This window comes from Ranitomeya variabilis, chromosome 2, assembly GCF_051348905.1.
Source record: "Ranitomeya variabilis isolate aRanVar5 chromosome 2, aRanVar5.hap1, whole genome shotgun sequence".
NCBI lineage: Eukaryota > Metazoa > Chordata > Amphibia > Anura > Dendrobatidae > Ranitomeya > Ranitomeya variabilis.
Window position 1 is genome coordinate 246,990,020 of NC_135233.1, and position 23,356 is coordinate 247,013,375.

At 42.7% G+C, this 23,356-nt stretch overlaps 2 protein-coding genes across 3 annotated transcripts in view; one reads left to right on the plus strand and one right to left on the minus strand.

Moving 5' to 3' along the window:
- The window catches only part of CCDC187 (coiled-coil domain containing 187), a 115,786-nt gene extending 104,445 nt beyond the window's left edge, over positions 1–11,341 (minus strand). The window contains exons 1-3 of the mRNA XM_077284416.1: positions 11,320–11,341; positions 9,112–9,173; positions 937–980 (exon numbers count right to left, since the gene is read on the minus strand). Coding sequence (XP_077140531.1) covers positions 937–980; positions 9,112–9,169 — 102 coding nt within the window. The 5' untranslated portion in view covers positions 9,170–9,173; positions 11,320–11,341. The remainder of the gene's footprint in view (positions 1–936; positions 981–9,111; positions 9,174–11,319) is intronic.
- A 130-nt stretch (positions 11,342–11,471) lies between these two features.
- Positions 11,472–23,356, plus strand: part of GPSM1 (G protein signaling modulator 1) — a 347,209-nt gene continuing 335,324 nt past the window's right edge. The window contains exon 1 of one of the 2 annotated variants that reach the window (XM_077284466.1): positions 11,472–11,639. Coding sequence is in view for 1 of the 2 variants with exons in the window: in XM_077284465.1 (XP_077140580.1) it covers positions 11,632–11,639 (8 nt within the window). In the remaining variant the exon portion in view is untranslated. The remainder of the gene's footprint in view (positions 11,640–23,356) is intronic. The other variant, XM_077284465.1, reaches the window with a different exon arrangement.

Consider the following 23,356-nt stretch of genomic DNA (forward strand, 5'->3'; position numbering starts at 1 on the left):
GTGTATAAGCCCACTGCCACGTACCTGCGAACATCTGCAGCGAGTCCACGCTCTATTAGGCGGACTACCTACCACCGTGGTGACCACCGCCGCTGCGACACTGGCCTCTTCCCATCCACCTCTGACCCCCAGATGAAGCAGTGCCAAAAAGTGGGTAGGGGTCTGAGGTGGAGGCCGATGTGGTGATGCATTCTATTTTTTATTATTGGAATGTCTGACTATAATGCATCTTTATCTCTTTACTATTGATTTAATTGTATGCAGAACATTGCACACATTTTCTATAGCTTTAACCTTGAAACCTGAATTGTAATGAAGTCTGTGGATATACATATGTGCATATACATCATTCCTTGGTAGTATTCTGCCATCCGGTGGATACCCTTTGTATTGTCTTCTTATCTTCATTATTTTATGTCTTTCATCAAGCTCCCCTTGCTTTCATTGCATCTTGATTTTAATTAACTTTTACTTTTTTTTTTTATTGTAGTTGTATACCACAATGAAACATTTATGATTTTTATACATTTGTTTGATTTCTGATTATTAAGGAGTACCAATTATATATTTCATCTCAGCTACTGTACTCTAAAAAGGCAGCAGAGATAACAAAGCTCTTAGTATGATAAAGTGAGCTTTGCCATATAGGTTGCAGCCTAAGTAAAGCACAGCTGCCGATGACAAACTCATCTCAACTCCAGTGCTCTGCATAGGTAGCCAACAAGATGAGAAAGGCTACGCTTTGCTCTCCCACAGCTTCCGGCATACAGTAAAACTGAACCCTTGCTGCCAGGTTTTCTCACAGCTGATTGCTGGGGTCTCTTGCAGGAAGACAGTTTGTGATCAGCCTATTGTCAAGAGATAATCCAGAGCAGAGAGTCCTTTATATACCAAATTAGTAAATAAATTACTCAACTTTAAAGTAGTTTTACTTACCACATGTTTGGCTTCTAAAAGACTGTCCCAGGCACGAGATACATCTAAAGTATATTAAAAAACATAGTTAATAAATACATTTTAAAATAAAAAATAAAGTAGCTTCTTGTCCGGGAAAATGATGGAAATTGCAACAGAGCCTCCTTGAGGAAGTGGAGCGGAGTTAACAGTGAGCAACTACAAAGACCATGTCTCACTCAGAAAATCCCAGCACACATACAATACATGGACAGCCTACTGGCTTCAATGGGAAAAGTGTGTAATGCTCCATTAAGGCTATGTGCACATGTTGCGGATTCACAGCGTTTTTGGACGTGCAGAATTGCATCAAATCCGCAGTGTAGTAACATTGTTCGTCTATGTGAAATTGTTATCAAAGTTAGGCTAAGTGAAATTGGATGAAGTAAAAATGGACCAGTCATATTGAGAGCAACCGACACAGTTCAGCTGGTATTAAAAAGTCTTCATTTAATATTTCCACAACGCGTTTCAACGGAATAGTTCCGTCTTCTTCAGGTGGCAGTTAACTGTGATAGTTTCAGGGTTCTGTTTGAAGCACAGAAAGCATCATGAAGAACAAGGAACACAACAGGCAGGTCCGTGATACTGTTGTGGAGAAGTTTAAAGCCGGATTTGGATACAAAATGATTTCCAAAACTTTAAACATCCCAAGGAGCACTGTGCAAGCGATCATATTGAAATGGAAGGAGTATCGTACCACTGCAAATCTACCAAGACCCGGCCGTCCCTCTAAACTTTCATCTCAAACAAGGAGAAGACTGATCAGAGATGCAGCCAAGAGGCCCATGATCACTCTGGATGAACTGCAGAGATCTACAGCTGAGGTGGGACAGTCTGTCTATAGGACAACAATCAGTCGTACACTGCACAAATCTGGCCTTTATGGAAGAGTGGCAAGAAGAAAGCCATTTCTCAAAGATATCCATAAATAGTGTTGCTTAAAGTTTGCAACAAGCCACCTGGGAGACACACCAAACATGTAGAAGAAGGTGCTCTGGTCAGATGAAACCAAAATCAAACTTTTTGGCAACAATGCCAAACGATATGTTTGGTGTAAAGGCAACACAGCTCAACACTCTGAACACACCATCCCCACTGTCAAGCATGGTGGTGGCAGCATCATGGTTTGGGCCTGCTTTTCTTCAGCAGGGACAGGGAAGATGGTTAAAATTGTTGGGAAGATCGATGGAGCCAAATACAGGACCATTCTTGAAGAAAACCTGTTGGAGTCTGCAAAAGACCTGAAACTGGGACAGAGATTTGTCTTCCAACCTTCCAACAAGACAATGATCCCAAACATAAAGCAAAATCTACAATGGAATGGTTCCCAAATAAACGTATCCAGGTGTTAGAATGGCCAAGTCAAAGTCCAGACCTCAATCCAATCGAGAGTCTGTGGAAAGAGCTGAAAACTGCTGTTCACAAACGATCTCCATCAAACCTCACTGAGCTCGAGCTGTTTGCCAAGGAAGAATGGGCAAGAATTTCAGTCTCTCGATGTACAAAACTGATAGAGACATACCCCAAGTCACTTGCAGCTGTAATCGCAGCAAAAGGTGGCGCAACAAAGCATTAAGTTAAAGGGGCCGAATAATATTGCACGCCCCACTTTTCAGTTTTTGAATTTCCACAAAAATTTTAAATAATCAATAAATTTCGTTCAACTTCACAATTGTGTTCCCCTTGTTTTTGATTCTTCACGAAAAATTTACATTTGGTATCTTTATGTTTGAAGCATGATATGTGGGAAAAGGTTGAAAAGTTCCAGGGGGCCGGATACTTTCGCAAGGCACTGTACATATAGACATACAGTACATGCAACATACAGTACAGACTCACCATATAGCTGATCCCCGAAGCCCTCGATCACCTGTAAAAAAGTTAAAAACAATAAACCAACAGTACTCCCTGATCCGATGTAATCCACTTAATAGTGAGTGTCCCACGACGATCTCCCGTGGAGAGCTGTCACATCGGCAGATGCGACTGCTCTCCAGGGGCTCTGGGATACAATGACGGAAGGTATCATTCCGCACTATATCCCTCCGCCGCTGTGAGTGCACAGTTCATACTGTCACTTGCGGCACGGCGGCGTGGGAAAATTCTCATGCAGCAGTGCTGTAAAGTGAGAGCCCATTGAACCTTCAGTGATAACACTGCAGGAGCCATTGTCTCCTGTCAGTGTGTTACTGGATATAAACACCGTGAGCACAACTATGGGGTGGTGCTAAAGTTAGGTTCCCAGACCGTAGGTATAGTAAATATAAACCTAGCACTTATTGCAGTACATAGAAAACGTTTCAGTTCATACGGAACCTTCTTCAGTTATTACAACAATAAACAAAATATATGCAGCATAATGTAGCAATATAATTAAACAAAACAAAAAAAAGTATATACATTGCAAGAGACATTGGTCAATGAAAGATATTTCATAAATAGCAGTGAGTCCTAGCCAAGAACGCCACACAATCCTGCCTGTGAGGTGTTTAGAACAAATTTGACATACTATGAGACGCAAAAGTGAAATGGAGTACCCACATAGAATAAGTAACACGTACCGTGCTGTGCTGAGCATGTAAGATGCGTGACTCTCTAATGAGAGATATTGTATGTTTCACCTTATCTATGGAGAGAAATATGGTCAAACGAGAGTAACGCAAGTGATAGGGAGTATATGGCGAAGTAATACTTACAACGGAAGACCGTAACGTGAGGTACAAGAGGCTGTAAATGGAGTGGTAACAGCCGTTAATAGATGTTGTGCGTCGTGCCGCTCTCAATAGAAGATAAAGAAATAGAGGTACGGTAATACCTGTAATGAGCATGTTGATGAGGACTCACTGCTATTTATGAAATATCTTTCATTGACCAATGTCTCTTGCAATGTATATACTTTTTTTGTTTTGTTTAATTATCTTGCTACATTATGCTGCATATATTTTGTTTACTGTTGTAGTAACTGAAGAAGGTTCCGTATGAACCGAAATGTTTTCTGTGTACTGCAATAAATTCTCCTAAGCATTTAAGATGAGTGCTAGGTTTATATTTACTATAGTGTGTCACTGGAGGCCTATAGAGCAGTCATATCTCTTGATATGACAGCTCTATAGTGGAGATCGTCGTGGGACACTCGTTATTAAATGGACTGCGTCGGACCAGGGAGCATTTGTGTTGGTTTATTTTTTTTACTTTTTTACCAGGAGATCGAGGGCGTCGCATGGATTGGCAGAAAAATAAAGATGGCAAAACTGTGTGGTGTTTCATTTCATTAAAATACTTTATTCTGCATGTGTGTGTGTTTATTTAACCCATTAACTAATAACTATAGGATTAGTAATGGATAGGTGTCTTATTGACGCCTCTCCATTACTAAGCCGGCTTGATGTCACCTTACAATTCAAAGTTGACATTAACCCCCTATTACCCCATATGCCACCACGGCTACAGGGTAGTGGGAAGAGAGAGTCTAAGTGCCAGAATTGGCGCATCTTACAGACGTGTCATTCCTGGGGCGGCTGAGTGTTGGTGTTTTGTAGCCGGGGGGCAATATCAATGGTCCCTTCCTAGGCTATCAATATCATATCAGCCCACAGCTGTCTGCATAGCCTTTTCTGGCTAGTAATTATAGGGGGACCCCACGTCGTTTTTTTTTGGGGGGGTCCCCCTATTTTAATAGCCAGTAAAGGTTAAATATACAGCTGCGGGCTGATATTCATAGCCTGGGAAGATCCATGGGTATTAACCCCTTCCCAGGCTATAAACATTGGCCCTTGGCAGAAAATTGCGCGGGAGCTCACACCATTTTTTTTTCTTCAATTTGTTTTATAAATTAAACAGATATTGCGCTTAGATTTTGCTAGTGTGTGTGTGTCTTTATTTAACTCTTTATGTACTATTTTATTATGTTTATACTAAACATCGGGCTTGGTATTATCTATCTACCTATTATTTATTTATATATCCATCTATTATCTATCTATATACAGTACAGACCAAAAGTTTGGACACACCTTCTCATTTAAAGATTTTTCTGTATTTTCATGACTATGAAAATTGTACATTCACACTGAAGGCATCAAAACTATGAATTAACACATGTGGAATTATATACTTAACAAAAAAGTGTGAAACAACTGAAATTATGTCTTATATTCTAGGTTCTTCAAAGTAGCCACCTTTTGCTTTGATGACTGCTTTGCACACTCTTGGCATTCTCTTGATGAGCTTCAAGAGGTAGTCACCGGGAAAGGTTTTCCAACAATCTTGAAGGAGCTCCCAGAGATGCTTAGCACTTGTTGGCCCGTTTACCTTCACTCTGCGGTCCAGCTCACCCCAAACCATCTCGATTGGGTTCAGGTCTGGTGACTGTGGAGGCCAGGTCATCTGGCGTAGAACCCCATCACTCTCCTTCTTGGTCAAATAGCCCTTACACAGCCTGGAGGTGTGTTTGGGGTCATTGTCCTGTTGAAAAATAAATGATGGTCCAACTAAACACAAAACGGATGGAATAGCATGCCGCTGCAAGATGCCGTGGTAGCCATGCTGGTTCAGTATGCCTTCAATTTTGAATAAATCCCCAACAGTGTCACCAGCAAAGCACCCCCACACCATTACACCTCCTCCTCCATGCTTTACGGTGGGAACCAGGCATGTAGAGTCCATCCGTTCACCTTTTCTGAATCGCACAAAGACACGGTGGTTGGAACCAAAGATCTCAAATTTGGACTCATCAGACCAAAGCACAGATTTCCACTGGTCTAATGTCCATTCCTTGTGTTCTTTAGCCCAAACAAGTCTCTTCTGCTTGTTGCCTGTCCTTAGCAGTGGTTTCCTAGCAGCTATTTTACCATGAAGGCCTGCTGCACAAAGTCTCCTCTTAACAGTTGTTGTAGAGATGTGTCTGCTGCTAGAACTCTGTGTGGCATTGACCTGGTCTCTAATCTGAGCTGCTGTTGACCTGCGATTTCTGTGGCTGGTGACTCGGATAAACTTATTCCATCCGTTTTGTGTTTAGTTGGACCATCATTTATTTTTCAACAGGACAATGACCCCAAACACACCTCCAGGCTGTGTAAGGGCTATTTGACCAAGAAGGAGAGTGATGTGGTGCTACGCCAGATGACCTGGCCTCCACAGTCACCAGACCTGAACCCAATCGAGATGGTTTGGGGTGAGCTGGACCGCAGAGTGAAGGTAAACGGGCCAACAAGTGCTAAGCATCTCTGGGAACTCCTTCAAGATTATTGGAAAACCTTTCCCGGTGACTACCTCTTGAAGCTCATAAAGAGAATGCCAAGAGTGTGCAAAGCAGTCATCAAAGCAAAAGGTGGCTACTTTGAAGAACCTAGAATGTAAGACATAATTTCAGTTGTTTCACACTTTTTTGTTAAGTATATAATTCCACATGTGTTAATTCATAGTTTTGACCCCTTCAGTGTGAATGTACAATTTTCATAGTCATGAAAATACAGAAAAATCTTTAAATGAGAAGGTGTGTCCAAACTTTTGGGCTGTACTGTTTCTATCTTCTATATATCTATCTATTATCTATCTGTGTGTGTAAACATTATTCTTCAAAGGAGTATGTAAATGAAGAGGTTGGACAAGAAAATACATCACAATTCTTTTTTTTCAGTAATAGATCTTTATTTAGCTTTCAAAAACGCATACAAATCCGCATGAAAAAAACCGCATGAAAATCCGCATCTAAAATGCATCAAATCCGAACGGATTTTTACCTGCGTTTTCTGCCTAGAGATGCAGAATCTGCGCAAAAAATTTCCCAGGCAAATCTGCAATGTGTGCACAAGAATTAAAAAATAAAAAAATGAAACTATGGAATTGGAGGTTTTCAGTCATCTTGTATTCAAAAAAATGGTATAAAAGTGAACTAAACATCGTATGTACACCAAAATGTCACCATTAAAAACTACAAATTATTATGTAAGAAACAGTCCTCACAAAGTTCCATCGGCAGAAAAATAAGGTTATGGCAACAAAGAATTTATTTTTTTTTTTTACAAAGCTCCAAATGTTTTTAAACACTAAATATAAGACAGTGATCAAATTTATATTATACATATGCAGACATATATAAAAAAAATTACATATAGATATACTGTACATACAGTGAGAAAATGCGTATTTGATATGTTGCGAATTTGCAAGTTTTCCCACCTACAAAGAATGGAGAGGTCTGTAATTTTTATCGTAGGTACACTTCACTGTGAGAGGCAGAATCAGAAATAAAAAAAAACAGAAAATCACATTGTATGATTTCTACATAATTAAATGTAATTTTATTGCATGAAATAAGTATTTGATCACCTACCAACCATCAAGAATTCTGGTTGTCACAGACCTGTTAGTTTTTTTGTAATGCTACTTTCACACTTGCGTACCGGGGCTTTGCAGACGGCTGCGTACTTCCTCCCTGAAGCTCCGCTCACTTCCGCACTTCTTCCATTTAGGTCCGCCTACTTCTGCATGCGTCCTGTGTACTTATCTTTAACATTGGGTACGCAGGACATGCGAATGTATGAGGATACGTCATTTTAACACGGCATCTGCATGTCCTCCAACTGGTGGTATACTGTCCACACAATCAATCACACTCTATCCTCTCCACCATGGCCAAGGCCAAAGAGTTGTCTAATGACACCAGGGACAAAATTGTAGACCTGCACAAGGCTGGGATGGACTGCAGGACAATGGGCAAGCAGCTTGGTGAGAAGGTACGGTAATAACTGTTGGCACAATTATTAGAAAATGGAAGGAACACAAGACGACTGTCAATCTTCCTCGGTCTGCAGCTCCATGCATGATCTTGCCTCATGGGGTAAGAATGATTCTGAGAAAGGTCAGGAATCAGCCCAGAACTACACGAGAGGACCTGGTCAATGACCTGAAGAGAGCTGGGACCACAGTCTCAAACATTACCATTTGTAACACACTACGCTGTCATGGATTAAAATCCTGCAGGGCACACAAGGTCCCCTGATCACACCAGCAGATGTCCAGGCACGTTTGAAGTTCCCACAATGACCATCTGAATGATCCAGAGGAGGCATGGGTGAAGGACATGTGGTCAGATGAGACCAAAATAGAAATTTTTGGTATCAACTCCACTTGCCGTGTTTGTAGGAAGAATGAGTACAACCCCCAAAACACCATCCCAACTGTGAAGCATGGTGGGGGAAACATCATACTCTGGGAGTGTTTTTCTGCAAAGGGGACAGGATGACTTCACTGTATTGAAGGGAGGATGGATGGAGTCATGTATTGCAAGATTTTGGCCAAGAACCTCCTTTTCCCTGTAGAGCATTGAAGATGGGTCGTGGCTGTGTCTTCCAAAATGACAATGACCCGAAACACACAGCTAGGACAACTAAGGAGTGTCTCCATAAGAAGCATTTCAAGGTCTTGGAGCGGCCCAGCCAGTCTCCAGACCTGAACCCAATAGAAAATCTTTGCAGGAAGCCGAAACTCAATGTTGCCCCCGAAACTTGAAAGATGTGGAGAAGATCTGTATGGAGGAGTGGGCCAACATTCCTGCTGCAGTGTGTGCAAACTTGGTCAAGAACTACAGGAAACGTTTACTCTCTGTAATTGCAAACAAAGGCTTCTCTACAAATATTAAGTTGTGTTTTTCTATTGTATCAAACACTTATTTCATGCAATAAAATGCAAATTAATTATGTAAAAATCATACAACGTGATTTTCTGTTATTCATTTTTACATTCTGTCTCTCACAGGTGAAGTGTACCTATGATAAAAATTACACACCTCTATTCTTTGAAGGTGGGAAAACTAAACAAAAAAAAAACAAAACTATAAGATTTGGTATCGCCTTACACTGACCTGGGGAATCATAATGAACATTAGGAAAAAAAGACAACAGCATTTTTTCAGTCTTAGTCTTGATTTATTTTATTGTATAGTAACTATGAAATGTGTCATCCAAAACAACATCTCACCCTGCAAAATACAAGTGCTCATACTGCAATGTCAGTGGAAGAATAAACTAAATAAGGTTATGGCTCTTGAAAGACGGGGAATGAAGAAATGTAAAATTAAATTTGAGGGGGGCAATGTTACGGCCGGTGGCCGTGTTATTCAGAGGTCAGTGGCGGCCCTTCCTTTACACTCACCTTGCACATGTCTGGATGTCCCCAGGGCAGACCTGTCCCCGTCCTCCTTTGAAGACATGATCCTGGAGAACAGAGAAGTAGCTGACTATTGTGCCGTTGGTCTAATCTCTCACCGTTGTGCGTGTGTTTGTGCACAGATCGTCTCCACAGCTACAGACATTTGACCAGTCGCCAACTTTCTCACAAACTTTACAGAAATCTGATCCCACTACTGAGCCATAATACACCTGGAAGTTCAAAGCTATTATTGCCCTCTATTGCTCCCTGTTATCAGCTGTACATGGCTGTGTGACAGAAAGGCCAGAAAAAAACTTTACTTTATTTTAAGGCTGTGTGCACACGTTCAGGATTTTACACGATTTTTTTGCTATAAAAACGCGATAAAACCGCAAAAAAACACATCCATTAAGCATCCTATAGTTAGAATGCAATCCGCAATTTTTGTGCACATGTTGCGTTTTTTTTCCGCAAAAAAATGCATTGCGGAAAAAACGCAGCATGTTCATTAATTTAGCAGATTTTTCGCGTTTATCCCTCTATATTATTCAATTGGGGAAGCTCCGGAAAAAATGCGAAAAATCTGCAAAAAAAAAATGCGCAAAAACCGTGGAAAATGCGAAAAAAACTTGTGCGGATTCGTGTGCACATAGCCTAAATGTTATATGCATTGAATCATCTAATGTGTATGGGGGCAATAAAGTGATAGCTCCACCATATCTGCCTTTTGGGGCTGGGGAGGAGGGTGCCCCACCTCACACCAGGTCCACACGTGATGGATTTTTCCACAAATCCATGCTGGATCTTGACCAAAATCTGCAATGGGAAGCCGAACGAAATAGGTACAGAAGTTAAAATACACCGCCAATTTCACTTTTCTAAATCAAAAAGTGCAAAAAAAAAAAAAACACAAAACACAAATGCTGCAGATTTGTCAGGTATTTTACCCTTTATATTGCACCCTTTAAATTGACACGTGGCTGAAGCCAATGCCTCATTTACAAAAAAAGGCCCCCGATAAGGTGTCTAAGGCCATGTGCCCACGCTGCAGATTCCATTGCGGAATTTTCCGCAGCGGATTTGATAAATCCGCAGTGCAAAACCACTGCGGTTTTTCCTGCGGATTTATCGCGGTCTCTATTGCGGATTCCCCTGCGGTTTTACACCTGCGGTTTTCTATTGGAGCAGGTGTAAACCCGCAGCGGAATCCGCACAAAGAATTGACCTGCTGCGGAATGTAAACCGCTGCGTTTCCGTGCGTTTTTTTCCGCAGCGTGTGCACTGCGGATTTCGTTTCCCATAGGTTTACATTATACTGTAAACGCATGGGAAACTGCTGCGGACCCAGCGAAATCCGCAGCGTGTGCACATAGCCTAACAGTGTTGTCCTTTTCCATACGGGCCCTTTTTGACCCCTCTAGGGCCCACACCCAGATGTGAAGGCAACCAGTGCACCCACTAATGCATTGTGGACGTTCAGGGCCAGATTCGTTATTGCATGAGGACGGTCAGCGAGCGCTCGCTCATCACTACTAATGACACTGTCATTGGATTACATTCGTCTATACCGCGCTTCCGGCTCGGAAACAATAAAGACTTATCTGCATCGTCTTATATGAAGATTTTCCTCATCTAATTCAAGTGAGCCCGCACATAAAACACGTCACACAAGAAAAAGCCGACGTGCTGCGGATGTGTGGGGAAAAAACAGGTACAGCCAAATAAATGAGACTTCTAGAATGTGGTTATTTCCTTGCAGTTTATTGCCTTTAAAAAAAAAAATGTGTAGAATTTATATTTCACATTTATGGCCGTTGACCGCATCTCTCATGCAGAAAAAAAAACCGCAGAAAAAATGCTGTGTGACCGTAGCTGTACACGCTGCGGGGGAGGGGATGTGCACGACAATAGCCAGCGTCCGCTACTATAATTATAGGGTTACTACATCATGGAAACAAATAGTGATCCAAATAATAGAAATGGAATCATTGCATTATACAGTATCGTAAAATATGAAATATAGTTTATAATAATTAGTTTGTATGTTATTATAACAGATAAATACCAGAATTAATGGCAACGATGGCCACTGCCTGACTACAGGCTATTGCTGGCCCCAGTTACATCCGTGTACAGTGTTTCCCATTGCCCTTATTCTCTGTCTATAGGCACAGACCTGAGAGACGCGGCTGTGAGGCGAACGGGACTCACCGGCACCGGAGCCGCTGGAAGCCTCGGCGGACACTGGGGACCGAGGGGCGGAGCTAGCAGGTGAGGGGAGGGCGGAGCTACCAGGTGAGGGAAGGGAGGGGCGGAGCTACACGTGAGGGAAGGGAGGGGCGTCCAGGTGGTAGGGGCGGGGCTTGTGCTCAGGCGGCAGGTTAGGCGCGAAGCTGTGGATTTGGTCGGATGTAAAAGTGTCGTCCTTCATTACATATCAATTACACAGCAGAGACATAGATATAATATTCTACTCCCAGCATCCTGAGGCAGTAATTTCTGGTAAAAACCACTACTCCAATTATGGCTATGTAAGTGATGATAATACGTGATAAAACAACTCCCAGCATCCTGTCTGTAATCTGTGGTAAATCTACTACTCCCAGCATCCTGTCTGTAATCTGTGGTAAATCTACTACTCCCAGCATCCTGTCTGTAATCTGTGGTAAATCTACTACTCCCAGCATGCTGTCTGTAATCTGTGGTAAATCTACTACTCCCAGCATCCTGTCTGTAATCTGTGGTAAATCTACTACTCCCAGCATGCTGTCTGTAATCTGTGGTAAATCTACTACTCCCAGCATCCTGTCTGTAATCTGTGGTAAATCTACTACTCCCAGCATCCTGTCTGTAATCTGTGGTAAATCTACTACTCCCAGCATCCTGTCTGTAATCTGTGGTAAATCTACTACTCCCAGCATCCTGTCTGTAATCTGTGGTAAATCTACTACTCCCAGCATCCTGTCTGTAATCTGTGGTAAATCTACTACTCCCAGCATCCTGTCTGTAATCTGTGGTAAATCTACTACTCCCAGCATCCTGTCTGTAATCTGTGGTAAATCTACTACTCCCAGCATCCTGTCTGTAATCTGTGGTAAATCTACTACTCCCAGCATCCTGTCTGTAATCTGTGGTAAATCTACTACTCCCAGCATCCTGTCTGTAATCTGTGGTAAATCTACTACTCCCAGCATCCTGTCTGTAATCTGGTAAAACTACTACTCCCAGCATGCTGTCTGTAATCTGTGGTAAATCTACTACTCCCAGCATGCTGTCTGTAATCTGTGGTAAATCTACTACTCCCAGCATCCTGTCTGTAATCTGGTAAAACTACTACTCCCAGCATGCTGTCTGTAATCTGTGGTAAATCTACTACTCCCAGCATGCTGTCTGTAATCTGTGGTAAATCTACTACTCCCAGCATCCTGTCTGTAATCTGGTAATTCTACTACTCCCAGCATCCTGTCTGTAATCTGTGGTAAATCTACTACTCCCAGCATGCTGTCTGTAATCTGTGGTAAATCTACTACTCCCAGCATCCTGTCTGTAATCTGTGGTAAATCTACTACTCCCAGCATCCTGTCTGTAATCTGTGGTAAATCTACTACTCCCAGCATCCTGTCTGTAATCTGGTAAAACTACTACTCCCAGCATGCTGTCTGTAATCTGTGGTAAATCTACTACTCCCAGCATCCTGTCTGTAATCTGTGGTAAATCTACTACTCCCAGCATCCTGTCTGTAATCTGTGGTAAATCTACTACTCCCAGCATCCTGTCTGTAATCTGTGGTAAATCTACTACTCCCAGCATCCTGTCTGTAATCTGTGGTAAATCTACTACTCCCAGCATCCTGTCTGTAATCTGTGGTAAATCTACTACTCCCAGCATCCTGTCTGTAATCTGTGGTAAATCTACTACTCCCAGCATCCTGTCTGTAATCTGGTAAAACTACTACTCCCAGCATGCTGTCTGTAATCTGTGGTAAAACTACTACTCCCAGCATCCTGTCTGTAATCTGTGGTAAATCTACTACTCCCAGCATCCTGTCTGTAATCTGTGGTAAATCTACTACTCCCAGCATCCTGTCTGTAATCTGTGGTAAATCTACTACTCCCAGCATCCTGTCTGTAATCTGTGGTAAATCTACTACTCCCAGCATCCAGTCTGTAATCTGTGGTAAATCTACTACTCCCAGCATCCTGTCTGTAATCTGGTAAAACTACTACTCCCAGCATGCTGTCTGTAATCTGTGGTAAATCTACTACTCCCAGCATGCTGTCTGTAATCTGTGGTAAATCTACTACTCCCAGCATGCTGTCTGTAATCTGGTAAAACTACTACTCCCAGCATGCTGTCTGTAATCTGTGGTAAATCTACTACTCCCAGCATGCTGTCTGTAATCTGTGGTAAATCTACTACTCCCAGCATGCTGTCTGTAATCTGTGGTAAATCTACTACTCCCAGCATCCTGTCTGTAATCTGTGGTAAATCTACTACTCCCAGCATCCTGTCTGTAATCTGTGGTAAATCTACTACTCCCAGCATCCTGTCTGTAATCTGGTAAAACTACTACTCCCAGCATGCTGTCTGTAATCTGTGGTAAATCTACTACTCCCAGCATCCTGTCTGTAATCTGTGGTAAATCTACTACTCCCAGCATGCTGTCTGTAATCTGTGGTAAATCTACTACTCCCAGCATGCTGTCTGTAATCTGTGGTAAATCTACTACTCCCAGCATCCTGTCTGTAATCTGGTAAAACTACTACTCCCAGCATGCTGTCTGTAATCTGTGGTAAATCTACTACTCCCAGCATGCTGTCTGTAATCTGTGGTAAATCTACTACTCCCAGCATGCTGTCTGTAATCTGTGGTAAATCTACTACTCCCAGCATCCTGTCTGTAATCTGTGGTAAATCTACTACTCCCAGCATCCTGTCTGTAATCTGTGGTAAATCTACTACTCCCAGCATCCTGTCTGTAATCTGGTAAAACTACTACTCCCAGCATGCTGTCTGTAATCTGTGGTAAATCTACTACTCCCAGCATCCTGTCTGTAATCTGTGGTAAATCTACTACTCCCAGCATGCTGTCTGTAATCTGTGGTAAATCTACTACTCCCAGCATCCTGTCTGTAATCTGTGGTAAATCTACTACTCCCAGCATCCTGTCTGTAATCTGTGGTAAATCTACTACTCCCAGCATCCTGTCTGTAATCTGTGGTAAATCTACTACTCCCAGCATCCTGTCTGTAATCTGTGGTAAATCTACTACTCCCAGCATCCTGTCTGTAATCTGTGGTAAATCTACTACTCCCAGCATGCTGTCTGTAATCTGTGGTAAATCTACTACTCCCAGCATCCTGTCTGTAATCTGTGGTAAATCTACTACTCCCAGCATCCTGTCTGTAATCTGGTAAAACTACTACTCCCAGCATGCTGTCTGTAATCTGTGGTAAAACTACTACTCCCAGCATCCTGTCTGTAATCTGTGGTAAATCTACTACTCCCAGCATGCTGTCTGTAATCTGTGGTAAATCTACTACTCCCAGCATCCTGTCTGTAATCTGTGGTAAATCTACTACTCCCAGCATCCTGTCTGTAATCTGGTAAAACTACTACTCCCAGCATGCTGTCTGTAATCTGTGGTAAAACTACTACTCCCAGCATCCTGTCTGTAATCTGTGGTAAATCTACTACTCCCAGCATCCTGTCTGTAATCTGTGGTAAATCTACTACTCCCAGCATCCTGTCTGTAATCTGTGGTAAATCTACTACTCCCAGCATCCTGTCTGTAATCTGTGGTAAATCTACTACTCCCAGCATCCTGTCTGTAATCTGTGGTAAATCTACTACTCCCAGCATCCTGTCTGTAATCTGTGGTAAATCTACTACTCCCAGCATCCTGTCTGTAATCTGTGGTAAATCTACTACTCCCAGCATCCTGTCTGTAATCTGGTAAAACTACTACTCCCAGCATGCTGTCTGTAATCTGTGGTAAAACTACTACTCCCAGCATGCTGTCTGTAATTTGTGGTAAATCTACTACTCCCAGCATCCTGTCTGTAATCTGTGGTAAATCTACTACTCCCAGCATCCTGTCTGTAATCTGTGGTAAATCTACTACTCCCAGCATCCTGTCTGTAATCTGTGGTAAATCTACTACTCCCAGCATCCTGTCTGTAATCTGTGGTAAATCTACTACTCCCAGCATCCTGTCTGTAATCTGTGGTAAATCTACTACTCCCAGCATCCTGTCTGTAATCTGTGGTAAATCTACTACTCCCAGCATCCTGTCTGTAATCTGTGGTAAATCTACTACTCCCAGCATCCTGTCTGTAATCTGGTAAAACTACTACTCCCAGCATGCTGTCTGTAATCTGTGGTAAAACTACTACTCCCAGCATCCTGTCTGTAATCTGTGGTAAATCTACTACTCCCAGCATCCTGTCTGTAATCTGTGGTAAATCTACTACTCCCAGCATCCTGTCTGTAATCTGTGGTAAATCTACTACTCCCAGCATCCTGTCTGTAATCTGTGGTAAATCTACTACTCCCAGCATCCTGTCTGTAATCTGTGGTAAAACTACTACTCCCAGCATCCTGTCTGTAATCTGTGGTAAATCTACTACTCCCAGCATCCTGTCTGTAATCTGTGGTAAATCTACTACTCCCAGCATCCTGTCTGTAATCTGTGGTAAATCTACTACTCCCAGCATCCTGTCTGTAATCTGTGGTAAATCTACTACTCCCAGCATCCTGTCTGTAATCTGGTAAATCTACTACTCCCAGCATCCTGTCTGTAATCTGGTAAATCTACTACTCCCAGCATGCTGTCTGTAATCTGTGGTAAAACTACTACTCCCAGCATCCTGTCTGTAATCTGTGGTAAATCTACTACTCCCAGCATCCTGTCTGTAATCTGTGGTAAATCTACTACTCCCAGCATCCTGTCTGTAATCTGTGGTAAATCTACTACTCCCAGCATCCTGTCTGTAATCTGTGGTAAATCTACTACTCCCAGCATCCTGTCTGTAATCTGTGGTAAAACTACTACTCCCAGCATCCTGTCTGTAATCTGTGGTAAATCTACTATTCCCAGCATCCTGTCTGTAATCTGTGGTAAATCTACTACTCCCAGCATCCTGTCTGTAATCTGTGGTAAATCTACTACTCCCAGCATCCTGTCTGTAATCTGTGGTAAATCTACTACTCCCAGCATCCTGTCTGTAATCTGTGGTAAATCTACTACTCCCAGCATCCTGTCTGTAATCTGTGGTAAATCTACTACTCCCAGCATCCTGTCTGTAATCTGGTAAATCTACTACTCCCAGCATCCTGTCTGTAATCTGGTAAATCTACTACTCCCAGCATGCTGTCTGTAATCTGTGGTAAAACTACTACTCCCAGCATCCTGTCTGTAATCTGGTAAAACTACTACTCTCAGCATGCTGTCTGTAATCTGTGGTAAAACTACTACTCCCAGCTTGCTGTGTCAATAATCTCTGGTAAAACTACTACTCTCAGCATGCTGTGTAAGTAGCCTGGTAATACTACTACTCCCAGCATTCTGTGTCAGTAATCTGAGGTAAAACTACTACTCCCAGCATGCTGTGTCAGTAATCTCTGGTAAAACTACTACTCTCAGCATGCTGTCAGTAGTCTGTGGTAAAACTACTACTCCCAGCATGCTGTCAGTAGTCTGTGGTAAAACTACTACTCCCAGCATGCTGTCAGTAGTCTGTGGTAAAACTACTACTCCCAGCATGCTGTCAGTAGTCTGTGGTAAAACTACTACTCCCAACATGCTGTCAGTAGTCTGTGGTAAAACTACTACTCCCAGCATCCTGTCTGTAATCTGTGGTAAATCTACTACTCCCAGCATGCTGTGTCAGTAATCTCTGGTAAAACTACTACTCCCAGCATGCTGTGTCAGTAATCTCTGGTAAAACTACTACTCCCAGCATGCTGTGTCAGTAATCTCTGGTAAAACTACTACTCCCAGCATGCTGTGTCAGTAATCTCTGGTAAAACTACTACTCCCAGCATGCTGTGTCAGTAATCTCTGGTAAAACTACTACTCCCAGCATGCTGTGTCAGTAGTCTGGGGTAAAACTACTACTCCCAGCACGTGGTGATGAAAGCTGTTGTGAATACTGGGGGTTGTAGTTTCGCATCTGCTCATCAGTAGAGAATGATGGCAGTTTGTCCTCTATTAGGCCACTGTTCACACAGCTTTTCATTTTCCATGCATCAATGACTTCAGGAAACGCTGTGAATTTCTGAAGGTTTTTTTTTCCCTGAAGCCTAAAACACTGAACATGGGACCTGCAACAAGGAACCATGGAAATAATCTTACAGTGCCTCAAACTAAAACATGTCTGTGTGCACAGAGCCTGACATACAAGGCGATTCCCTTCTCCCCTCGCACCTGCTGCAGAGCTGCCATGTGTTTGCTCCCTTAGGACAGTAGGTGGCGCCCTCCCCTCACTGCTGATGGAGGATGCCGGTATCAGACGCCATAGTACCATGGGGAAGGGACAGGTGATCATATGATGTGGCCATGTTTGCTGATTATTACGCTCATGCTGCTCACTCTGCGACATTTGGCTGTGACACCGCACCGAGCCCCTTGGGGGCTGTAGTCACATTCTTATTTCAAGGACCAATTATCCACGTAGCATGCACTAGTCTGTTCTGTATTTGTGATGAGACTTGTCCATTCAAGTCGATGGGTGCTCAAAAAAATCGGATCCAGAGAGAGCCACCATATTCCATATGATTTTTATGGATCCATTGCGATCCTCGCAGCTGGTCAGTGTTTCAAGATCTGAGTATGCACTGCAAAACATGGATGTGTGAATTCTGTCTAAAACAAAGTTAATTGATGTGGTAGTGTGGCAGATGTTACCTGGTTGATTACCTGATTGTACCCTTATCCAGCAAAAGCTGCACTGCATTTTTTTTTTTTTCCTTTACTAATACAGCAGAAAGCCATGTCCAGATTAAGGGCTTATTCAAAACATCAGTTTTTCAGATATTCCTATGACAGTCTATAGGGCTGTACACATGTCCATGATCATGGAGACTTGTCTGGTATTGATCCAAGAGGTGGAACAAAATAGGCAATGAAAGTCTAAGGGTCTGTGAAAAAAATCTGACCTCAATCAGATGTCATCTATGTGCCATCCATTTTTCACTAACTGATAGAAGAATGTGCAGGAACCTTTTTTTTTGTGAGTTAAAAAAAACTATGAAACTCTAAGCAAACTCTGAAACTCAATTAGTTGTATTTGAGGCACGACAAAAGCGGAAGTCTGAATGAGGCCCGAGTGGTCGTAGGCCGCACACAGATGCCTCCATGTTACCACTGTGCTGTCCATTCACATCACAGATGACATTCAGACCAAACTAGGACATGACTTTGTTTTTTTTCATGGACTGTTCGCTGCTCTCAAGACCTGAACGTGACAGCTTCATATATATCTATAAGGCTGTCTCGCTCGGGTCAGGAGAACTGCGGATCTTCCGTGCTTGGACACTTGTATGAGCCCTCAGACATTAAACAACGTATGGAGGGCACCATCTAAAGGACTAACAGTCCACAGAAAAGGGATCAATCCCACAGCGTACAGAACCACTGCAATAAATAGACAAAAGAGAGAGATCAAAAATCCATTTGGATTCACAGCGAAGGAGGGCTTGTACCGTGTTTCCACCCCTTATATTTGTATGAACAGATTCTAGGCCCATCACTTTGAAGGAGTCCACTTTCCCTCCATGTATGTCAAGGAAATGAGATGCCACTGAGGTGAGTATTTTATTTTTCTCACGATCTTTGGATGCTGTGGTGATGCTGGAGAGATGCTGTTGCATCCTCCTACGGAGTTCCTGGGTGGTCTGGCCAACATAAATTTTAGGGCACCCACAAAAAATTGCGTATACAATGTTCCGTGACCTGCAGGTAAAGAACTCCTTGGGTCGAATCTGAAAAGATAAAGTTGAAATTGAGTAGCCATCCTGAGCAATCATAAATTGACACACATTACAGCGCCCGCATGGATAGGAGCCAAATGTTTTTGTCCCCCGATTAAGTTTAATAGATGGTCGCTGGTAATGGCTACGACATAGATTGTCCCTTAGATTTTTAGCTCTTCTCGCTACCATGTTGGGAGATTTGGAGATGAAGGGCAAAATCTTCTTATCGTTTGCAAGAATGGCCCAATTGTTGGATAGTATATCACGGATGTCCGACCACTGGTTGTTAAAAGTGGTAATTAGAGGTAACGAGGAGAGAGGTTCACGTACCTTCTTAGTCAACAGACTTTGTCTCTCAGTGCCACGGGCATGTTGGTAAGCTTGCGAGATAATTCTACGAGGGTAGCTCCTGTTCTTGAAGCGCGTAGATAATTCTCTTGCCTGTGTCTCAAAATCCACATTTGAGCTGCAATTTCTCCTGAGACGGAGAAATTGGCCCCTTGGGATGCCCTTTTTTAAATGTCCAGGATGAAAACTATTAAAATGAAGTAAACTGTTGGTAGCAGTTGTCTTCCGAAACAGGCTACAATTGATGCACGAATCCTCAATAGATAGTTTAAGGTCCAGAAAGTCTATTGATGTATCTGAAATAACAGACGTAAGCTTGATGTTAAAGGCATTGTTGTTAAGATCACTAACAAAAAGTTTGCATTCATCTAGAGACCCAGTCCAAAGAAAGACAATGTCGTCAATGTAACGTTGCCACATTGTTACATGAGTTGTAAAAGACACATGCTTAAAGACCGTTTGCTCCTCCCACCATCCGAGAAAAAGGTTGGCGTATGATGGTGCACACCGTGCCCCCATAGCTGTGCCAGAGGTTTGTCTATAGTACTTCCTGTCGAAGACAAAATAGTTCTTATCTAAAATAAAGTGTAATAGTTCCAACAGGAAACTATCATGCACCATGTCTCTGTTGATATTTTTAGACAGGAAGTATCTCACCGCTTGTAGACCCAGCTGATGTGAAATGCTGGTATAGAGTGATTCTACATCGAGACCCACGATGTATATATTTGGGGGTAGGTGTATATTCTCGAGGAGCTGTATGAGATGTGACGAGTCTCTCGTGTAGGACACCAAAGATAGAACTAATGGTTGCAGATAGTGATCCACATAGATGCAGGGGCGTTCGAAAATGCTGCCGATGCCGGAGACAATAGGCCTACCTGGTGGTATAGTGAGAGATTTGTGCACTTTCGTATAGGTATAATAACTTTGGCATGAATGAAAGAAAGGCCCTCCAGAATTTAAAAAACAATAAGAACTTTGTAATACGGGAGGCTGACAAAGGGGGCAACGTGGTCCTTTGGCCCCATGAAATGTACACGGGCGAAGTACTGCGTCAGCTGCAGAGGTCCGACTGTTATGTTTTGCTACCCTCTGATCCCACGGAGTTCTTCAAGGCTAAAATTGATCATCTTATTAACAGGGCCCGCCAGGAGAACATCGTGACGAAAAAGGAAGCGGATTTCTTGACCACTCCTACGCCTATCATTCCGACGTTTTATGTACTTCCGAAAGTGCACAAATCTCTCACTATACCACCAGGTAGGCCTATTGTCTCCGGCATCGGCAGCATTTTCGAACGCCCCTGCATCTATGTGGATCACTATCTGCAACCATTAGTTCTATCTTTGGTGTCCTACACGAGAGACTCGTCACATCTCATACAGCTCCTCGAGAATATACACCTACCCCCAAATATATACATCGTGGGTCTCGATGTAGAATCACTCTATACCAGCATTTCACATCAGCTGGGTCTACAAGCGGTGAGATACTTCCTGTCTAAAAATATCAACAGAGACATGGTGCATGATAGTTTCCTGTTGGAACTATTACACTTTATTTTAGATAAGAACTATTTTGTCTTCGACAGGAAGTACTATAGACAAACCTCTGGCACAGCTATGGGGGCACGGTGTGCACCATCATACGCCAACCTTTTTCTCGGATGGTGGGAGGAGCAAACGGTCTTTAAGCATGTGTCTTTTACAACTCATGTAACAATGTGGCAACGTTACATTGACGACATTGTCTTTCTTTGGACTGGGTCTCTAGATGAATGCAAACTTTTTGTTAGTGATCTTAACAACAATGCCTTTAACATCAAGCTTACGTCTGTTATTTCAGATACATCAATAGACTTTCTGGACCTTAAACTATCTATTGAGGATTCGTGCATCAATTGTAGCCTGTTTCGGAAGACAACTGCTACCAACAGTTTACTTCATTTTAATAGTTTTCATCCTGGACATTTAAAAAAGGGCATCCCAAGGGGCCAATTTCTCCGTCTCAGGAGAAATTGCAGCTCAAATGTGGATTTTGAGACACAGGCAAGAGAATTATCTACGCGCTTCAAGAACAGGAGCTACCCTCGTAGAATTATCTCGCAAGCTTACCAACATGCCCGTGGCACTGAGAGACAAAGTCTGTTGACTAAGAAGGTACGTGAACCTCTCTCCTCGTTACCTCTAATTACCACTTTTAACAACCAGTGGTCGGACATCCGTGATATACTATCCAACAATTGGGCCATTCTTGCAAACGATAAGAAGATTTTGCCCTTCATCTCCAAATCTCCCAACATGGTAGCGAGAAGAGCTAAAAATCTAAGGGACAATCTATGTCGTAGCCATTACCAGCGACCATCTATTAAACTTAATCGGGGGACAAAAACATTTGGCTCCTATCCATGCGGGCGCTGTAATGTGTGTCAATTTATGATTGCTCAGGATGGCTACTCAATTTCAACTTTATCTTTTCAGATTCGACCCAAGGAGTTCTTTACCTGCAGGTCACGGAACATTGTATACGCAATTTTTTGTGGGTGCCCTAAAATTTATGTTGGCCAGACCACCCAGGAACTCCGTAGGAGGATGCAACAGCATCTCTCCAGCATCACCACAGCATCCAAAGATCGTGAGAAAAATAAAATACTCACCTCAGTGGCATCTCATTTCCTTGACATACATGGAGGGAAAGTGGACTCCTTCAAAGTGATGGGCCTAGAATCTGTTCATACAAATATAAGGGGTGGAAACACGGTACAAGCCCTCCTTCGCTGTGAATCCAAATGGATTTTTGATCTCCAAAGTCAGTCCCCTCGTGGGTTGAATGAAGATTTATTATTTACAGGCTTTTATAAACAACTTTAAGTCGTTTACTGCTGTATCTTATTATGATTGTTTTTTCCATTCATGTCATTTCATAGGGTTCTAGCGTATCACTCTGTTGGTTTTTTGCCGTGCTAATTGGGTGTATCCACTATCATGTCTTCATTACTCATGAGTAATATACATATTCCCAACATACCATGTGTCTGTAAACCAAGGGCTCTTGGTTTCGGAGCATGGTGTTGTTGGGTTATATAGATTCTGAATTGGTGCATCATTTCATAAGCCATGACTGTCATTTGTATGTGAGACCCTCGATTGACATATGTGGGGTCTTTTGCAATTATCTTGCTTTTTTCTACATTTTGGCGAGTCAATACATTTGTAAGACTTCACACCTGACATCTGCATATTGATACCCAGATAGGTACTAGTTTCATCCTTATGAACATTTGTCCCTTAATTATATTGGGCAGATCTTGTTGACACCTGCACACTAATCTGTGTTTACATTTATGTACAAGATAAATATCCTTTCTGAGCCCTTTTTCTGTGTTCTTATGGTTTTTTTTCCTTGACGCATGCGCATTGTGTTTGTTAGCCGCGCATTGTGATTCTTTCGATGCCTACGCATTAGGTTTAGCCGTTTTGACAGCTCTACGGCCACCTTTACAATCTTCCTTCCGGGGCTTGTTTCTGCGCAGATGCGAGTTTTTTCTTTATACCGGCTTCTTCGTTGCGGCGCGTGCGCAGTAGTGCCGACCTCATTGGTGTTTGGCGCCTGCGCATTGTGTATCCATACCCGGTGTTTGCCACTTCCGGCTGTTTCCGCTCCTGCACGGCTGGCACGTCCACAGCTGACTCTGGTTTGTAATTGTGTTCATATATATATAGATGTGTACCGTGCGCTTCAGACATACTTACTCTGCTCCTGACGAAGCCACCTCTGTGTGGCGACACGCGTTGGGCTTTGGGCCCCGTCCCCCCCCGCTCTCTACCTGTGCCGCATACTGCCTGCTCCAGCTTTGATCTATAGGACCACGTGACTACTTGCTGCTTCTGGCCGTACAAAGTAATGTATGACTACACTGTCTT